Source organism: Danio rerio, chromosome 21 (genome assembly GCF_052040795.2).
Source record: "Danio rerio strain M-AB ecotype USA chromosome 21, GRCz13ab, whole genome shotgun sequence".
NCBI lineage: Eukaryota > Metazoa > Chordata > Actinopteri > Cypriniformes > Danionidae > Danio > Danio rerio.
The window spans coordinates 48157501-48173333 of record NC_141041.1 but is presented as its reverse complement, the minus strand read 5'-3'; the positions used below and the strand labels follow the sequence as shown (position 1 = coordinate 48173333).

General features: G+C 33.8%; 2 protein-coding genes and 1 long non-coding RNA gene across 6 annotated transcripts in view; all 3 read left to right on the top strand.

The window, feature by feature from the left end:
* Window positions 1-189: 189 nt before the first annotated feature.
* Window positions 190-6713, top strand: zmp:0000001268. Its single transcript, NM_001386312.1, is given in 4 exon segments — window positions 190-350; window positions 430-474; window positions 4206-4352; window positions 6356-6713. Coding segments are annotated over 4 exon segments (399 nt in total). The 5' UTR covers window positions 190-203; the 3' UTR covers window positions 6416-6713.
* A 2298-nt stretch (window positions 6714-9011) lies between these two features.
* Window positions 9012-15833, top strand: part of stk10 (serine/threonine kinase 10) — an 86456-nt gene continuing 79634 nt past the window's right edge. The window contains 1 exon segment of one of the 2 annotated variants that reach the window (NM_201133.3): window positions 9012-9429. In NM_201133.3, coding sequence (NP_957427.3) covers window positions 9271-9429 — 159 coding nt within the window. In that variant the 5' untranslated portion in view covers window positions 9012-9270. 2 annotated transcript variants of the gene reach the window in all.
* LOC147838978 (uncharacterized) lies at window positions 9722-12976 on the top strand. 3 transcript variants are annotated; one of them, XR_015520779.1, is made up of 6 exons: window positions 9722-9773; window positions 10735-10823; window positions 10916-10981; window positions 11329-11583; window positions 11814-12152; window positions 12871-12976. It is a non-coding gene; the product is annotated as an uncharacterized LOC147838978 (long non-coding RNA). The 3 variants fall into 3 exon arrangements; XR_015520778.1 differs by having other exon boundaries at window positions 11814-12178; XR_015520777.1 differs by lacking the exon at window positions 12871-12976 and having other exon boundaries at window positions 11814-12344.

Here is a 15833-nt window from a genome sequence, read left to right as displayed (position 1 = left end):
GTAGTTGTCGAGACAATGACAACATTTGGCTGGACGACCACAGAAAACAACAGAAAAGCATTTGGACAAGACGATGATGCGCATTCCATCTTAATTGATTCATATATCATGCCATGTTTGGTTATGACCTCGGCATGTTTGAGTGTGTGCGCGTGTTATATAAAAGCAGCGCTCAGAGTGTGTGTTTACAGCGAGCTGACAGAATGCTATTCTACGCACTGCTGGTTCTCGGGATGCCCACTGTCTGGGCTCAGCTGTACCCCATCCCTCCAACCTGCTACACCAAAGTCCTGAACATGGGCAGAGATATCACGCAGAGGGCGGCAGAAATTAAACAAGACTACGACACTGTGAGTGCGCGAACGGAGATAACGTGAGTACAGCTGTGAGTACAACAGTGGTTGACGTTTTGTTGTGTTTGTGTTGCAGCACAGATGCACCGCTCACCTGCCGGACCTGTACATTGATGTGCATGTAAGTGCAGAATCACACACTACACTGTAAATAAAAGATTAGTTGACTTCACTTTAAAGTAGAGAGGAAACTCGTTGCCTTAATTATCAAGTAAACAAACGCATAATTATAAAAGTTAAGTCAATGGGTTTACTTACTTTAAAAAAAAAAAAAAAATTATGATTATTTATTTATTGCAGAACAAAGCCAGCATACATAGCCAGCAACAACTATATACAAGCCAGGGTTTGCATTAAATAAAAATACATAAAGAAATTACAAATAATAATAATAGTAAAATAAAGACAATAAAATAATAAATGAATAACAATACACAGAAAAAGAAAAGCTCTGGGGTGAGAATTAACTCGTTATTATATAAGAAATTGTCTCAATAAAATCAGACCATGCTTTGATTGTATGGGGTTTAGCTCTGTTAATTCTTGCAGTGGAACGTTCTAACAGTGCAATATTTTTTAGTTCAATAAGCCACATTTTATCCGCTGGGAATGAGGGTTCATGCCATATTTTAAATATAACTTTCTTGTCTGCAGTTAGTGCAGTATGAAATATCCTGAGTTGGGAAGTGTTTAGGTTTAGATCATAATCATCATTCAATAAACAGATATTAGGGTATTTGGGAATGAACATCTCACACAATTCTGAAGTAGTTTGAAATACCTTATCCCAAAATGTACTGATAAGTGGACATTCAAAAAACATATGCATATATGTCCCCACAGAGTTTGAATTACACAATGTTCAAAAAGGGGCAGGTAACCGTTTCATGCGGTGTAGCACATATGGAGTTGCACAAGCTTTGTGGATCAGTTTATAGTGTATGAGTTGATGGGCAGGATTCTTAGATATCACCTGGATACTTTGGTTTACTCACTTTTTTAAAACAAAGTAATAATCACTGCAGTGTATTGCAGAATATTTCAGTCGTGCAGAGGAAGAAAAAAAAACTTTATTGTATTTTAGAAACAGCTCCTTTTTCACAAGCACATTGCAGATTTAGATACAAAAAAATACTATTTTTAATATATGCAGTTGAAGAAAAACTTCTTAGACTAGTGGTTCTCTAACTATGGTAGGGTGAATTCGGGTAATCTGGGACACTTTTTGCAATTTTGACTCTCTATTTTAATGTCTGTCTAACTAATTAGAACCACATATGAGACTTTTCTGAAATCCCTAAGATGTTTTGTAACCACCTAAGAAAACATAATAGAGATATTATACTGAGAAGAGCCATGCCACACCTATTAGTATGAATTTGTCAAAAACAAAAATTCTGCCTGAATTTGATAATCTGGGACAGGTCACTTCGCAATCTGGGACATTATGTATTTGGGCTAAAAAAGTATATATTTGCCATATTTATGCATGCCAAACTCAATTTGACCAATTTTAAAAAAAGTGTGTGTGTGTGTGTGAGAAAGACTGTGTGTAAGGGTGTGTGTGTGTGTGTGTGTGTGTGTGTGTGTGTGTAAGTGTGTGTGAGAAAGACTGTGTGTGTGTGTGTGTGAGAGAGAGAGAAAGACTGTGTTTAAGGGTGTGTGTGTGTGCGTGTGTGTGTGTGTGTACGTGTGTGTGTGTGTGTGTGTGTGTGTGTGTGTAAGTGTGTGTGAGAGAGAGAAAGACTGTGTTTAAGGGTGTGTGTGTGTGCGTGTGTGTGTGTGTACGTGTGTGTGTGTGTGTGTTTGTGTACAGCACATTGTACATTCCATCTTTGCAGTCATTAAACTTACAAAGTTTCTAAATGCATATTTCTCAACACTTTAATAGTTTTCAACACTTTAATACATATTTTGTTACTTGAATAGATCACAAACATAATTTAACAACAATTGGGAATACTGTCTTATTTATGACAGGTTTATGTCCTTAACATAAATCTAGTCAGAATCCTATGTCACTGACTGAGCTTGCTGATTGACGAGTGCCCTGCCCCCCCCTTCCCCCCCCCCCCCCCCCCTTTTTTGGGATACCCCAATGAAGTAATGTGATTTTACTCACATGAAGTCCATGCTAAATTTACAATAAAAGTCATGTTGCCTAAATTTTGTTAGAACAGAAATAAACACACAGGAGCTTAGGTGTCCCAGATTACCCAGTGTCCCAGATTATACCCAAATTCACCCCGTGTACCACTAGTGGTACGCGGACTTTCTTCTAGTGGTACACGGAGGAATCAAATATGGCATATGTACATGCTACATATGTTTAAAATGTATCAAAAATGATTTACTGTATATATGAATATGATGTCAAATAGCCTATATTTCTAAGGTCCAGGCAACATTAATACTTTACATTTAAGTACAGAAGTTTTTCTTTTCTTTTCAAGAACAGTAACCTTTCATTTTGAACTTTTAAAAGCTTATTTTAATTTAAACGTTTTATTTTTATTTATTTATTATTTATTTTCTACATATAACACAGTACAGTGTTAATGTTCTAACTATAATGTTTGAAATGGCTGATAATAATAAATATTTTGAATTATTATTTATCTGCCTCATTTTTGAATTGTGCAGAGCTGTAGCTGCTTCATCAGGCCTTCGCTGCTGTATTTCAATACTGCTCATTATGGTGGTTCTTGGAGAGACAATTATTTTCTGAGGTGGTACTTGATGAAAAAAGTTTGAGAACCACTGTCTTAGACCTTCTGTGAAATTTTCATTATTTTTGAAAAATATTTCACAAATTTTCATAGTTTTTCCTGTTATATTTTTCCTCTGGAGAAAGTTTTTTTTTTTTTGGTTTGGCTAGAATAAATATGCAAACAAACAAACAAACAAACAAATAAATAAATAAATATGAAGGTCAATATTATTAGCACCATTAAGAATGTTTTGTTGGCTACAGAACAAATCACTGTTGCCCAAAGACTTGCCTAATTAACCAAAATTGCCTAGTTAACATGATTAAACTGAATACTGGTATCCTGCAAATTAATAAGTATGCCATTTAAAATGCTTTAATGATATTTTATTTATAATCTATATTTAGATATATTAGATTACCAAGATATATTTACAATGTGCATTAAGCATTTAAATGATAAAGTTTGCCTGAAATGTAAAAAAAACCTATTAATAATAACAATATTTATGATTATCACCATTTCAGAACTAAAAATATTATAATAAAAAGTTATAAAATAAAATATTATAAAAATCATATTATAAAATGCATAATAAAATATAATAATATGTATTATAGTTTTATTACTGAAATAATATTATTATAAAATATTATTAATTCTATTATTGTTATTATTATTAATAAATATTATTTTTAATAAGATTTTAAATTATTGTTTTTATTGCCATGCAGTGGCGCATTAGGTAGGACTGTCGCCTCACAGCAAGAAAGTTGCTGGTTCGAGCCTCGGCTGGGTCAGTTGGCGTTTCTGTGTGGAGTTTGCATGTTCTCTCTGTGTTCACGTGGGTTTCCCCCACAGTCCAAAGACGTGCGGTACAGGTGAATTGGGTAGGCTAAATTGTCCATAGTATATGAGTGTGAACGAGTGTGTATGGATGGGTTTCCCAGAGATGGGTTGCAGCTGGAAGGGCATCCGCTGCGCAAAACATATGCTGTATAAGTTGGCGCTGTGGCGACCCCAGATTAATAAAGGGACTAAGCTGAAAAGAAAATGAATGAACTGTTTTTATTATTAGAATTAGATTATTTTACATTATTTTACAGATGTCTTGTCAGTGATATATTGTTTGTTTGGACAGAATGCTTGTGTGATGTCTGCGATGAACACGTATCTGTCTATGCTGAGCGATCTGAGAGAACGCAGATGTGGCTACAACAGGAAAGTGAAGAATCTTAGTGCTGCTATCAGACAACTATACTTCATCATCTCACAGAAATGTCACGGGGTATAACATTCATTCATCCTATCTATCTATCTATCTATCTATCTATCTATCTATCTATCTATCTATCTATCTATCTATCTATCTATCTATCTATCTATCTATCTATCTATCTATCTATCTATCTATCTATCTATCTATCTATCTATCTATCTATCTATCTATCTATCTATCTATCTATCTATCTATCTATCTATCTATCTATCTATCTATCTATCTATAGTATCTACAGTATCTATCTATCTATCTATCTATCTATCTATCTATCTATCTATCTATCTATCTATCTATCTATCTATCTATCTATCTATCTATCTATCTATCTATCTATCTATCTATCTATCTATCTATCTATCTATCTATCTATAGTATCTACAGTATCTATCTATCTATCTATCTATCTATCTATCTATCTATCTATCTATCTATCTATCTATCTATCTATCTATCTATCTATCTATCTATCTATCTATAGTATCTACAGTATCTATCTATCTATCTATCTATCTATCTATCTATCTATCTATCTATCTATAGTATCTACACTATCTACACTATCTATCTATCTATCTATCTATCTATCTATCTATCTATCTATCTATCTATCTATCTATCTATCTATCTATCTATCTATCTATCTATCTATCTATCTATCTATCTATCTATCTATAGTATCTACAGTATCTATCTATCTATCTATCTATCTATCTATCTATCTATCTATCTATCTATCTATCTATCTATCTATCTATCTATCTATCTATCTATCTATCTATCTATCTATCTATAGTATCTACAGTATCTATCTATCTATCTATCTATCTATCTATCTATCTATCTATCTATCTATCTATCTATCTATCTATCTATCTATCTATAGTATCTATCTATCTATCTATCTATCTATCTATCTATCTATCTATCTATCTATCTATCTATCTATCTATCTATCTATCTATCTATCTATCTATCTATCTATCTATCTATCTATCTATCTATCTACAGTATCTATCTATCTATCTATCTATCTATCTATCTATCTATCTATCTATCTATCTATCTATCTATCTATCTATCTATAGTATCTACAGTATCTATCTATCTATCTATCTATCTATCTATCTATCTATCTATCTATCTATCTATCTATCTATCTATCTATCTATCTATCTATCTATCTATCTATCTATCTATCTATCTATCTATCTATCTATCTATAGTATCTACAGTATCTATCTATCTATCTATCTATCTATCTATCTATCTATCTATCTATCTATCTATCTATCTATAGTATCTACACTATCTATCTATCTATCTATCTATCTATCTATCTATCTATCTATCTATCTATCTATCTATCTATCTATCTATCTATCTATCTATCTATCTATCTATCTATCTATCTATCTATCTATCTATCTATCTATCTATCTATCTATCTATCTACAGTATCTATCTATCTATCTATCTATCTATCTATCTATCTATCTATCTATCTATCTATCTATCTATCTATCTATCTATCTATCTATCTATCTATCTATCTATCTATCTATCTACAGTATCTACAGTATCTATCTATCTATCTATCTATCTATCTATCTATCTATCTATCTATCTATCTATCTATCTATCTATCTATCTATCTATCTATCTATCTATCTATCTATCTATCTATCTATCTATAGTATCTACAGTATCTATCTATCTATCTATCTATCTATCTATCTATCTATCTATCTATCTATCTATCTATCTATCTATCTATCTATCTATCTATCTATCTATCTATCTATCTATCTATCTATCTATCTATCTATCTATCTACAGTATCTATCTATCTATCTATCTATCTATCTATCTATCTATCTATCTATCTATCTATCTATCTATCTATCTATCTATCTATCTATCTATCTATCTATCTATCTATCTATCTATCTATCTATCTATCTATCTATACATTGTTATGAGGAAATCCTAACGCTGTGTATCTGTTTCAGGAATTGGTTTTCACTCAGGATAACTGTGAAGCTTTGCACCGCAGACCATGGAGAGGCTGAAATCACCTCATGCAGGACTGCAGGACATTGTGGATGGATGGAGCACGATTGTACATAAATCATAAATCAGCTTTTTACTTATTGTGGAAACAGATGTTATTAATTGTATGATTATAACAGAAATGATTGAGCAGATGGATCGAATAATCAATTTTCTTACATTTAAACATGATTGTTTGCACCATAATTACCATTGTGTGATTTCATGACAAAAATGTTTTTAATAATGTAACGTTTTTATTGCATGTTTATTAAAATAATATCCTGGCATTTGAAATAAACATTCATTGAAAGACAAGGATTTTCAATTGCTGGTAATATTTCTTAAATAATTCCTTTGAATATTTAGGCTTATGCTAACATATTAAATATACATACACTCACCTGCCCATTTTGTTAGGTTTAGACCCTCTTTTGCCTTCAGAACTGCTTTAATTCTTCATGGCGTAGCTTCCACAAGATACTGGAAATATTCCTCAGAGATTTTGCTCCATATTGACATGATAGCATCACACAGTTGCTGCAGATTTGCTGGCTGCACATCCATGATGCCAATCTCCTGTTCCACCACATCCCAAAGGTGCTCTATTGGATTGAAATCTGGTGACTGTGGAGGCCATTTGAGTACAGTGAAGTCATTGTCACGTTCAAGAAACTATAGATCATTTGCGCTTTATGACATGGAGCATTACACTGCTGGAGTTAGCGATCAGAAGATGGGTACACTGTGGTCATAAAGGGATGGACATGGTCAGCAACAATACTCAGATAGGCTGTGGTGTTGACACGATGCTCAATTTATAATAATGGGCCTAAAGTGCCAAGAAAATCTCCCCCACACCATTACACCTCCACCACCAGCCTGAACTGTTGATACAATGCAGGATGGATCCATGCTTTCATGCTGTTGAAGCCAAATTCTGACCCGACCATCCGAATGTGGCAGCAGAAATAGAGACTCATCAGAGCAGGCAACCTTTCTCCAATCTTCTGTTCTCCAGTTTTGGTGAGTCTGTGTGAATTGTAGCCTCAGTTTCCTGTTCTTAGCTGACAGGAGCGGCACCCGGTGTGGTCTTTTGCTGCTGTAGCCCATCTGCCTCAAGATTGGACGTGTTGTGTGTTCAGAGATGCTCTTCTGCAGACCTCTGTTGTAACGAGTGCTTATTTGAGTTACTGTTGCCTTTCTATCAGCTGGAACCAGTCTGGCCATTCTCCTCTGGCATCAACAAGACATTTGCGCGCACAGAACTGCCGCTTACTGGATATTTTCTCTTTTCAGACCATTCTCTGTAAATCCTAGAGATGGTTGTGCGTGAAAATCAGAGTAGATCAGCAGCTTCTGAAATACTCAGACCAGCCTGGCACCAACAACCATGCCACATTTAAAGTCACTTAAATCAGCTTTCTTCCTCATTCTGATGCTCAGTTTGAACTGCAGCAGATCGTCTTGACCATGTCTACATGCCTAAATGCATCGAGTTTCTGCCATGTGATTGGCTGATTGGAAATCTGCGTTAACGAGCAGTTGGACAGGTGTACCTAATAAAGTGGCCGCTGAGTGAATGTGTGTGTGTGGTCATATATGTATATATACACATGCATACATAAATATACATACAAATGTGTGTTTGTATACCTTTAATTGTTTTGTTTAGTTATGTAATATGTGTAATAATGCTTCACTAGAGTTCAGTGTTACAGACATATTTATGTCAAAATTAAACAACTTACTTATAGTAACCTTTAAAAATCTATAAAATAATAACTGATTATGCCAAAAACATAATATTTTGTGTGATTAATATTTATTTTTTCTGACACTAGGAAAAACCTAGTGGTTTGACAGATGGTGGCAAATAATAAGGATGAACAAACGCATATTTTGATGCTCTATTATGGCAATTCTTAAATGTTTTTCAACATGCCATCAAATAATTCATTGCAATAAAAATAAAGGACAAAATATTGGTATATAAACTATTATATATAGTATTTATATAATATATACAATTATGTATATATACAATTGGTATAAAAACTATTGTTACACTGAAGTACATTTCATAATCATAATTTTCAAACATTAGCATTTGCACTTGTATATTGTTCTTTAAAATAACCTAATATTTCTGGGAAACAAAACTAGATATACAATTTATCACTCTTAAAGCATTTAGATGTATTTCACAGATGAAATTCTAATATTTATAGTTGTTACATATGTAATATTTTATTCTGTGTTAATTCTTTATTTGTTTGTTCTTCTAAATAGGCTTCTAATTTCATTATATTATATTATGAAATATTGCTGAAAGCCTAAATAATGACGGGTCCCTATGTATCATATATAACCACTAGGTGGGGGTTGTGTGCAACAGTTGTTTTTTTATTGAGAGTTTTGTCTGTACCATGTCTTTTTGACTAGATTATTATAAACGCACTATTAAGTAGAAATATTAAATTAATTAATGACATAGAGATCATTTGTTATAATGATTTGTCACCAACGTTATCTTTGACGTAAAAAAAAACTACAAACCCCACAATTCCGTGCTGCGTGTAGTGGGCGTGGCTCTGAGTCTCAGTCCAGCAGCAGCAGTAAGTGAACAGGTGAACATGAGTGTTAAGTCGCGTCTTCTGACAGCACACGGTTTCTCATGGATGGAGTGGAATATCTCTAGTGAAGTTTGATGATGTTTTAATAGTTTTTAAGCGATGGGGATGTCTACTTTTCTTGGAGTGTCGGACAGTTTTCACCTCAGACGTTTTTGCTGTTTCTAAAGTCAACTGACGTTAACTGACGATCTACACCATCTGTTTATTAGCATTTGAAGCTCCTTTCTGTATTATTTAAAATGGCTTTCTCAAAATTTGGAAAGATGTTCCGACTTCCTACAATCGAAATCAAGAAGAAAACCAAACAATACAATCACCTTCAACGGGATGTAAACCCAAATGACATGTGGGAAATCATCGGGGAACTGGGCGACGGCGCTTTCGGGAAAGTTTATAAGGTGAGTGCGGATGTTAATAAACCTGTTAGACTGGCAGCTGAACCAAATTACAACGTCTACTATGCTGAAGGTTTAGCTTATGAATACTGATTAGGTCATGTTGACGTAGCATCGTAGTTGTAACGAATGTATTCTTTAGTATAATGAATATTCATTAGCGGAATTCGCTGATTAGCCAGCTGAGTAACTTTACGAGAAGGGTATTCCTGCACAACTGGAGTGGCTGCACTCTCAGGACCACATTTTTAGGACCGCATCTTTAGGACCCTAGTTTTTTGTGACAGCGTCACCTGTCGGATTGGATCATGGATGCGCTAATGGATGACACGGATGACAAGGAAAGTGTAAGTACCGATTTTTCTATTAAGTTTTATTTTAAACTGTTAAAGTATTTGTTTATTTTGTAATGCTGCTGTTTTATACAGTGAGTTTATGCAGAAATGCCAGATTAGCCTGCATGATTTACCCCACTTTTAAGGGTCTGGGACAAAAATGTTACGTGACAATATTTTTTCCAGAAGAAGAATAAAATATTATAATAATAAATATGGATAATTTTACACAGCCAGAGTGAGAGCTGTTATAACTGTTAATAATTTTCTAGAGTTCGTTTTCTAGTTTGATTAAATGCTACGACGTTCGTAGCTCGTGACCATGGTTTAATGAAACATTGTTGATTTAATGGCTTGTTGACTTAACGGCTAATGTGCTTAGTGACATGTATTAAACTAAGATGGTAAAAGCACGTTTGATGTAAGAGTTTTAGATTTATCTATATTTTACTGAATTCGTGTTATTCGTTGTATTACATTAGCACATTGAAAATTGTGCTGACTGCCTGTTTGCCCCACAATACTGTATGTGTTATTAGCCTGATGTTTTGATGGATGCTTAGGCTCATTGTAGGAGGAAAAGAAAACAAACTACAGGATGATTTTCATTGAGGTTATCTCAAACTGTTGAGTAACACTTTATAACATCTGCATACTATAAATAAATAATTATTAAGCATTTAATAACTAGTTAATTTATTAATATTTTATTTGTCTAGCATTAACTCTACATTAAATAGACATTGATAAGCAGTTTATAAATACAGTTACAAATGCTAGCTGTGTTCTTGAGTTTATAGCATATCTATGAAGAAGTGCAGCTTATCTGTGGTGTTCATTTTCCAGAGGAATGTCTGGCCAAATAAGTATATAAACTGCATGCTGGGTGCTACTCATTTATGAATCCATGTAAAATGATTTGCTGTTCTGTGGTAGTATTTTAGTTCATATTTAAATAATTTTTTTTTCATAGGCCATCGTACATCCTCTGGGTGTCTTGAGGAGCTGGTCTTTGGATAATGCTGAGCAGGTCTTTCTTCCTGGTAAAGATTATCATTACAGGTCAGAATATGGTTAATTTTGGCACAATGCTCAAAGAGCCTTTTTGTTACTGGTATATATGTTAACTCGACAGTGATTGTTCTCTATTTCAGTGAAGTAAAAGAATTTAACAGACAGATTTACAAACAACTGACGAAAGAAGGGAGACCATTCAATAGGTGGGTATTGCTCTTATAAACTTAAAAATATGGAGTTGGGAGTAAAGTTTCCTGTTTGGTTCTCCCAACAGTGCATACACTTAAGCCAGAAATAAATAAATAAATATATATATATATATATATATATATATATATATATATATATATATATATATATATATATATATATATATATATATATATATATTATAGCTTACACTGTAAAGCAAATGTTTGTTATTATACCTCTTATATTAAATATTAATCTGAATTTAATTTCATAACAATTGATTAACCTTTTGAGTTCATATACATTGTTTTACATATTCAAGAATATATATATTCATTCATTTTCTTTTTCGGCTTAGTCCCTTTATTTATCAGGGGTTGCCACAGCAGAAGGAACCGCCAACTTATCCAGCATATGTTTTACACAGCGGATGCCCTTCCAGCTGCAACCCAGTACTGGGAAACACCCATTTACACTCATACACTTGAACATGGGGAGAACATGCAAACTCCACACAGAAATGACCACTGGCCCAGCCGGGGCTTGAACCAGCAACCTTCTTGCTGTGAAGCGACGGTGCTAACCACTGTGCTGCCCTATGTGCTCTATGCGGGTGAGTGGGATTGACAAACCACTTGGAGGGAACACTCTTGCTGTCTTAACCAGACATTTTGTTATAAATAATCATGTGCGTTTCATGTTTATTCATATAACTGCTATTTTATCTCTTAGCACTTCATTTTTGTCTTGATATTTAATATCTCTTGTTTAAATACACTATGAACAGCAGCTGCGCTAATTATTTTCCTTGTTCCCTATTTCCACCTGGGGATATTCATCCAGAGGCCTCTAGAGATCGTAACCTGTGAAGAGATGATGCCACCATAGAGGACTTCTAAATGTATCCATAATCCTGAAACAGACCGTATCATGAGCAGATGCTGTGGTGGTCATGGAGAAGTGGAGAGCATGAGACTGATTAATGAAAGACCCCAGTGACAGATGAGTGCCCACATTGACCCTGTGGTCCAGCCTGAAAACCAGCTGGTGACCTACTCGCACCTGCAGCTTCTCTACGATGGACGCCCAGTGTTTGCCTCCAGCGCCTAGACTGCAGCTCTGCATGTGAAGTGTGGCCAGAAGAGAAATGGTTGTTCCCAACTGAGCCTAGTTTCTCTCAAGGTTTATTCCTTCCCTTTCATCAATTGGTAAAGTTTTGTTCCTCCACTGTTGCCATTGGCTTGCTTGGTTTAGGACTTGTGGAACTGTGCATCGATGGATTTGCTTTTTTTTAGTGTTTGGATTTTTAGCAGTGATTACTAAACCACACTAAACTGAACTGAATTTAATAAATATTAAGCTGCTTTGACACAATCTACATTGTAAAAGTGCTTTAGAAATAAAGATGAAATTAATTAAAATTGAATTGAATATTCAACACGTTTCCATTTTTCTCAGAAAACATATTTATAAAGGTGCTGTTGACTTGAAATTTTCACCAGATGTTGATAACAATTTGTAAAGTAATTAGATTTGTTTTCTATTCATATATTTTTTTTCTTTGGTTTTCAGGTCAATAGCACCTTTAGAAATATGTTTTCTGAGAATAATGGGAACTTGTTAAATACTTATTTACCCCAGTGTGTATGTATATATATATATATATATATATATATATATATATATATATATATATATATATATATATATATATATATGTATATGTATATGTATGTATGTGTGTGTGTATGTGTGTGTGTGTGTATTTATATGTATGTATATATGTATGTATATGTGTGTGTGTGTGTGTGTGTGTGTGTGTGTGTGTGTGTGTGTGCGTGTGTGTGTGTGTGTATATATATATATATACTTGAACTTTCTTCTTCACTCTCATTCACAGGAGCTAAAGTCTACAGCCAGTCTGAATGCAGCAACTGAATAAACAGTGGGGTCAATTTTGTGGTTGAATTGCATTAATAAAAAAAAAGTGTGGATATTTATATAAATGTACATTCTTGAATCATTCTTGCGTCTTGTCTCTCTAAAACCTTTACAACCTGGTTTTAAATTAGTAACTGCAAATGCTGAACCCATTTGATTTCAATTTATTTTCCTTAATACTGAGCTAATTTGTTCAATGTAATGGGGTTCATCAATATACAGTATTTTTCAAAGAATTTAAGACTTTTAAGGCACTCAACTCTATTTATTCATTTATATTTTAGGTGTAAATTCATTTGTTTCATTTTAAAATTGTTACTTAAAGCAGGCGTTTTACACTTTAACCTCTGTAATAAAAGTGCCTGAAAGTTTCCGCTATATAATCCAATTCGGTAGGTGGCGCAGTTACAAAACGGGTCCTAGAAATGCAGTTTCACTTTGTCATCCAATCCGGTAGGTGGCGCTTCTGCAAAAAACTAGGGTCCTAAAAATGCGGTCCTAAACATGCGGTCCTGAGAGTGCAGCTACTCCAGTTGTGCAGGATCATACTATTGAACTTTACAGCACCCGCGAACTAGTAGCGTTCTTTCAGCCAATCGTTTTGGTCTGCTTGGTGAACGTCATTTTTTTGTAATGAATATTCATAGACAAAACTTTCGTTGTACTACCAAGGTTTTAAAAAGTTATTATAATTTGCCACACGTGTTTATTAATGTCATAATTTATACTAAAACATGATGTTCACTGATTTAATAAGTTGTACTTCATGTTTTTACAGACCAAAACACTATACAATTAATTTGTATCAATGTTTTCTGTCATAACTCTTGGGTTATGTATAACACTTTAATAGCATTTACGAATGAATACATTTGTAATTATTACTTTGAATTGTGAAAATAAACTTATGAGATAGTCGAGATATACTCTTTTTGACTTGACTGAATGACTTAAAGGGATAGTTCACCCAAAACTGAGCTTTCTGTCATTCTTTTCTGATATCTTTCTGTCTACTATCCCTTTAAATGTTGCTCGGTATTTAATGTACTGACTTGCTTTGTAATACCAAGTAAAATTCAATAGGGTAAAGTTGGTTGTATATTTATGCTTTCAGACTTTTACCTTAGTTTAACATCAGAAAATAATTGTTTTCAAATTTTAAATCGCGAAATCAAATTAGCAGACAATGGGTATCAAAGTACAATGTTGTTCACAGTCAATTAAATAGAGCTATTGTTGTTTTGAAGTCATACTTGCATGCGATTTCAGACCAAATATTCAAAGTAGTGTGGTAAACAATATAGTGACTGCATCACAAGTCACTTTGTGCAATTTAAAATTCTGCTTTAGTATTTTATTAATCTTTAAATTTCCAAAAAGTCCAAATAAACTTTATCTCAATTTGAAAATCTAATAATAATAATAATAATAATAATATTGATATTAATAAAAAAGTGTTACTATAACTATCGAATCCGCCTTGTTCACCAATCAAATGTACGATGATAACTCAAGCACTGCTCAGTTAACGCAGTGGTGTAAAGTAACAAATTACAAATACTCATGACTGTAATTGAGTAGTTTTTCTCAGGAATCAGTGCTTTCGACAGGATTAAAATATACTTGCGGTGGTAGCCAGATGGAAACACGCCATTCACCCACATCACATAAGTGGTTAACTATATGTTTCAAACAAAACAATTAAATTTTTAACAATGCCTAAATTTATTATGACACTGTACCACACAGTTTCTTTTCAATGGGCTAAAGTAAAATAAAATAAATTACTGTTGAAATAAAAAAAGAAATTCTCTTTCATGCTATTCCAGGCTGATCTCAAGAGAAAACGTAAGTATTTTACGTTTTGCCAGCTTAGTGGCTAATTCGTACAAATTCGAGTTCAGTCGTACAAAATTGTACGATTTTTAAAATGGAGGCGTGGCACCTAACCCCACCCCTAAACCCAACTGTCATTAGGGATGAGCAAATCGAACTAAATTGTACAAATTAGATCGTACAAATGCATACGAATTAGCCACTAGATCAAAAATTTACGAATTTCCGTGAGATTGTGTCGGTTATTCAGGAGCCACATGCACACAATGACAGGTAAAATCCGCTTCTTCCTCTTAAAGTTCAAAGCAAACTTGAACACCAAAGCATTTTGGATATGTAATTAACACAGCCTATGTAATATTTTAACATCATCAAATGAATAAAATAACCAGCAATTGAGAAATAAGTGACAGAAAAAGTAATAAAAGCAGACAAAATCTCCAAAAATGATCGTAGATACACGATTAAATCTTGCGTTGATGCGTTGATCAACCATTACTAATGGTGTACAAATATATTGCAGTCAGTTTAGGCTAGTCATTTCCTCCTCTACTAGTATATAGTAAAGTTTTTCTGAGTTGTTTAGATTTAAAAAATTAATTATTTAATCTTTCTCTCTCTCTCGTGACCGTGCGCGTTCAATCAGCTGCGAAAGTAGGTTTAAGTAAAAAGGTAATGGAAAACTGCATACGAGCTTTAGAAAGCGAAAGCAAAAGCGAAAGCCAATTCCCGGACATGTTAGGAGATTTAGAAACCCGGGTTGGATGATTTTATTTAAGTCCCAAAAGGCACGTTTCTGTGGGTCTGCAGAGCACAAGGGACTGTCTGTGGGAGTGTTGACAGTGTTGTGTTGTGCACAGAAAGAAATAGGGTAAACAAGATAAGATTTTCCGCTACTTAATCGATTGCAGATCGCAGAAAAGGTGTCAAAGCATGTTAATAATAGTAAAAAATAGTGTCATTAAATATAATTGGGCGGCCTTTAATATACCTGGTAGGCCGGCCTAAGTAAAGTCCATGGCTGTGTCCGAAACTGCCAACTACTCAGTAAGTACTGCATTTGAATCTAAACGAACTACTCCGTCA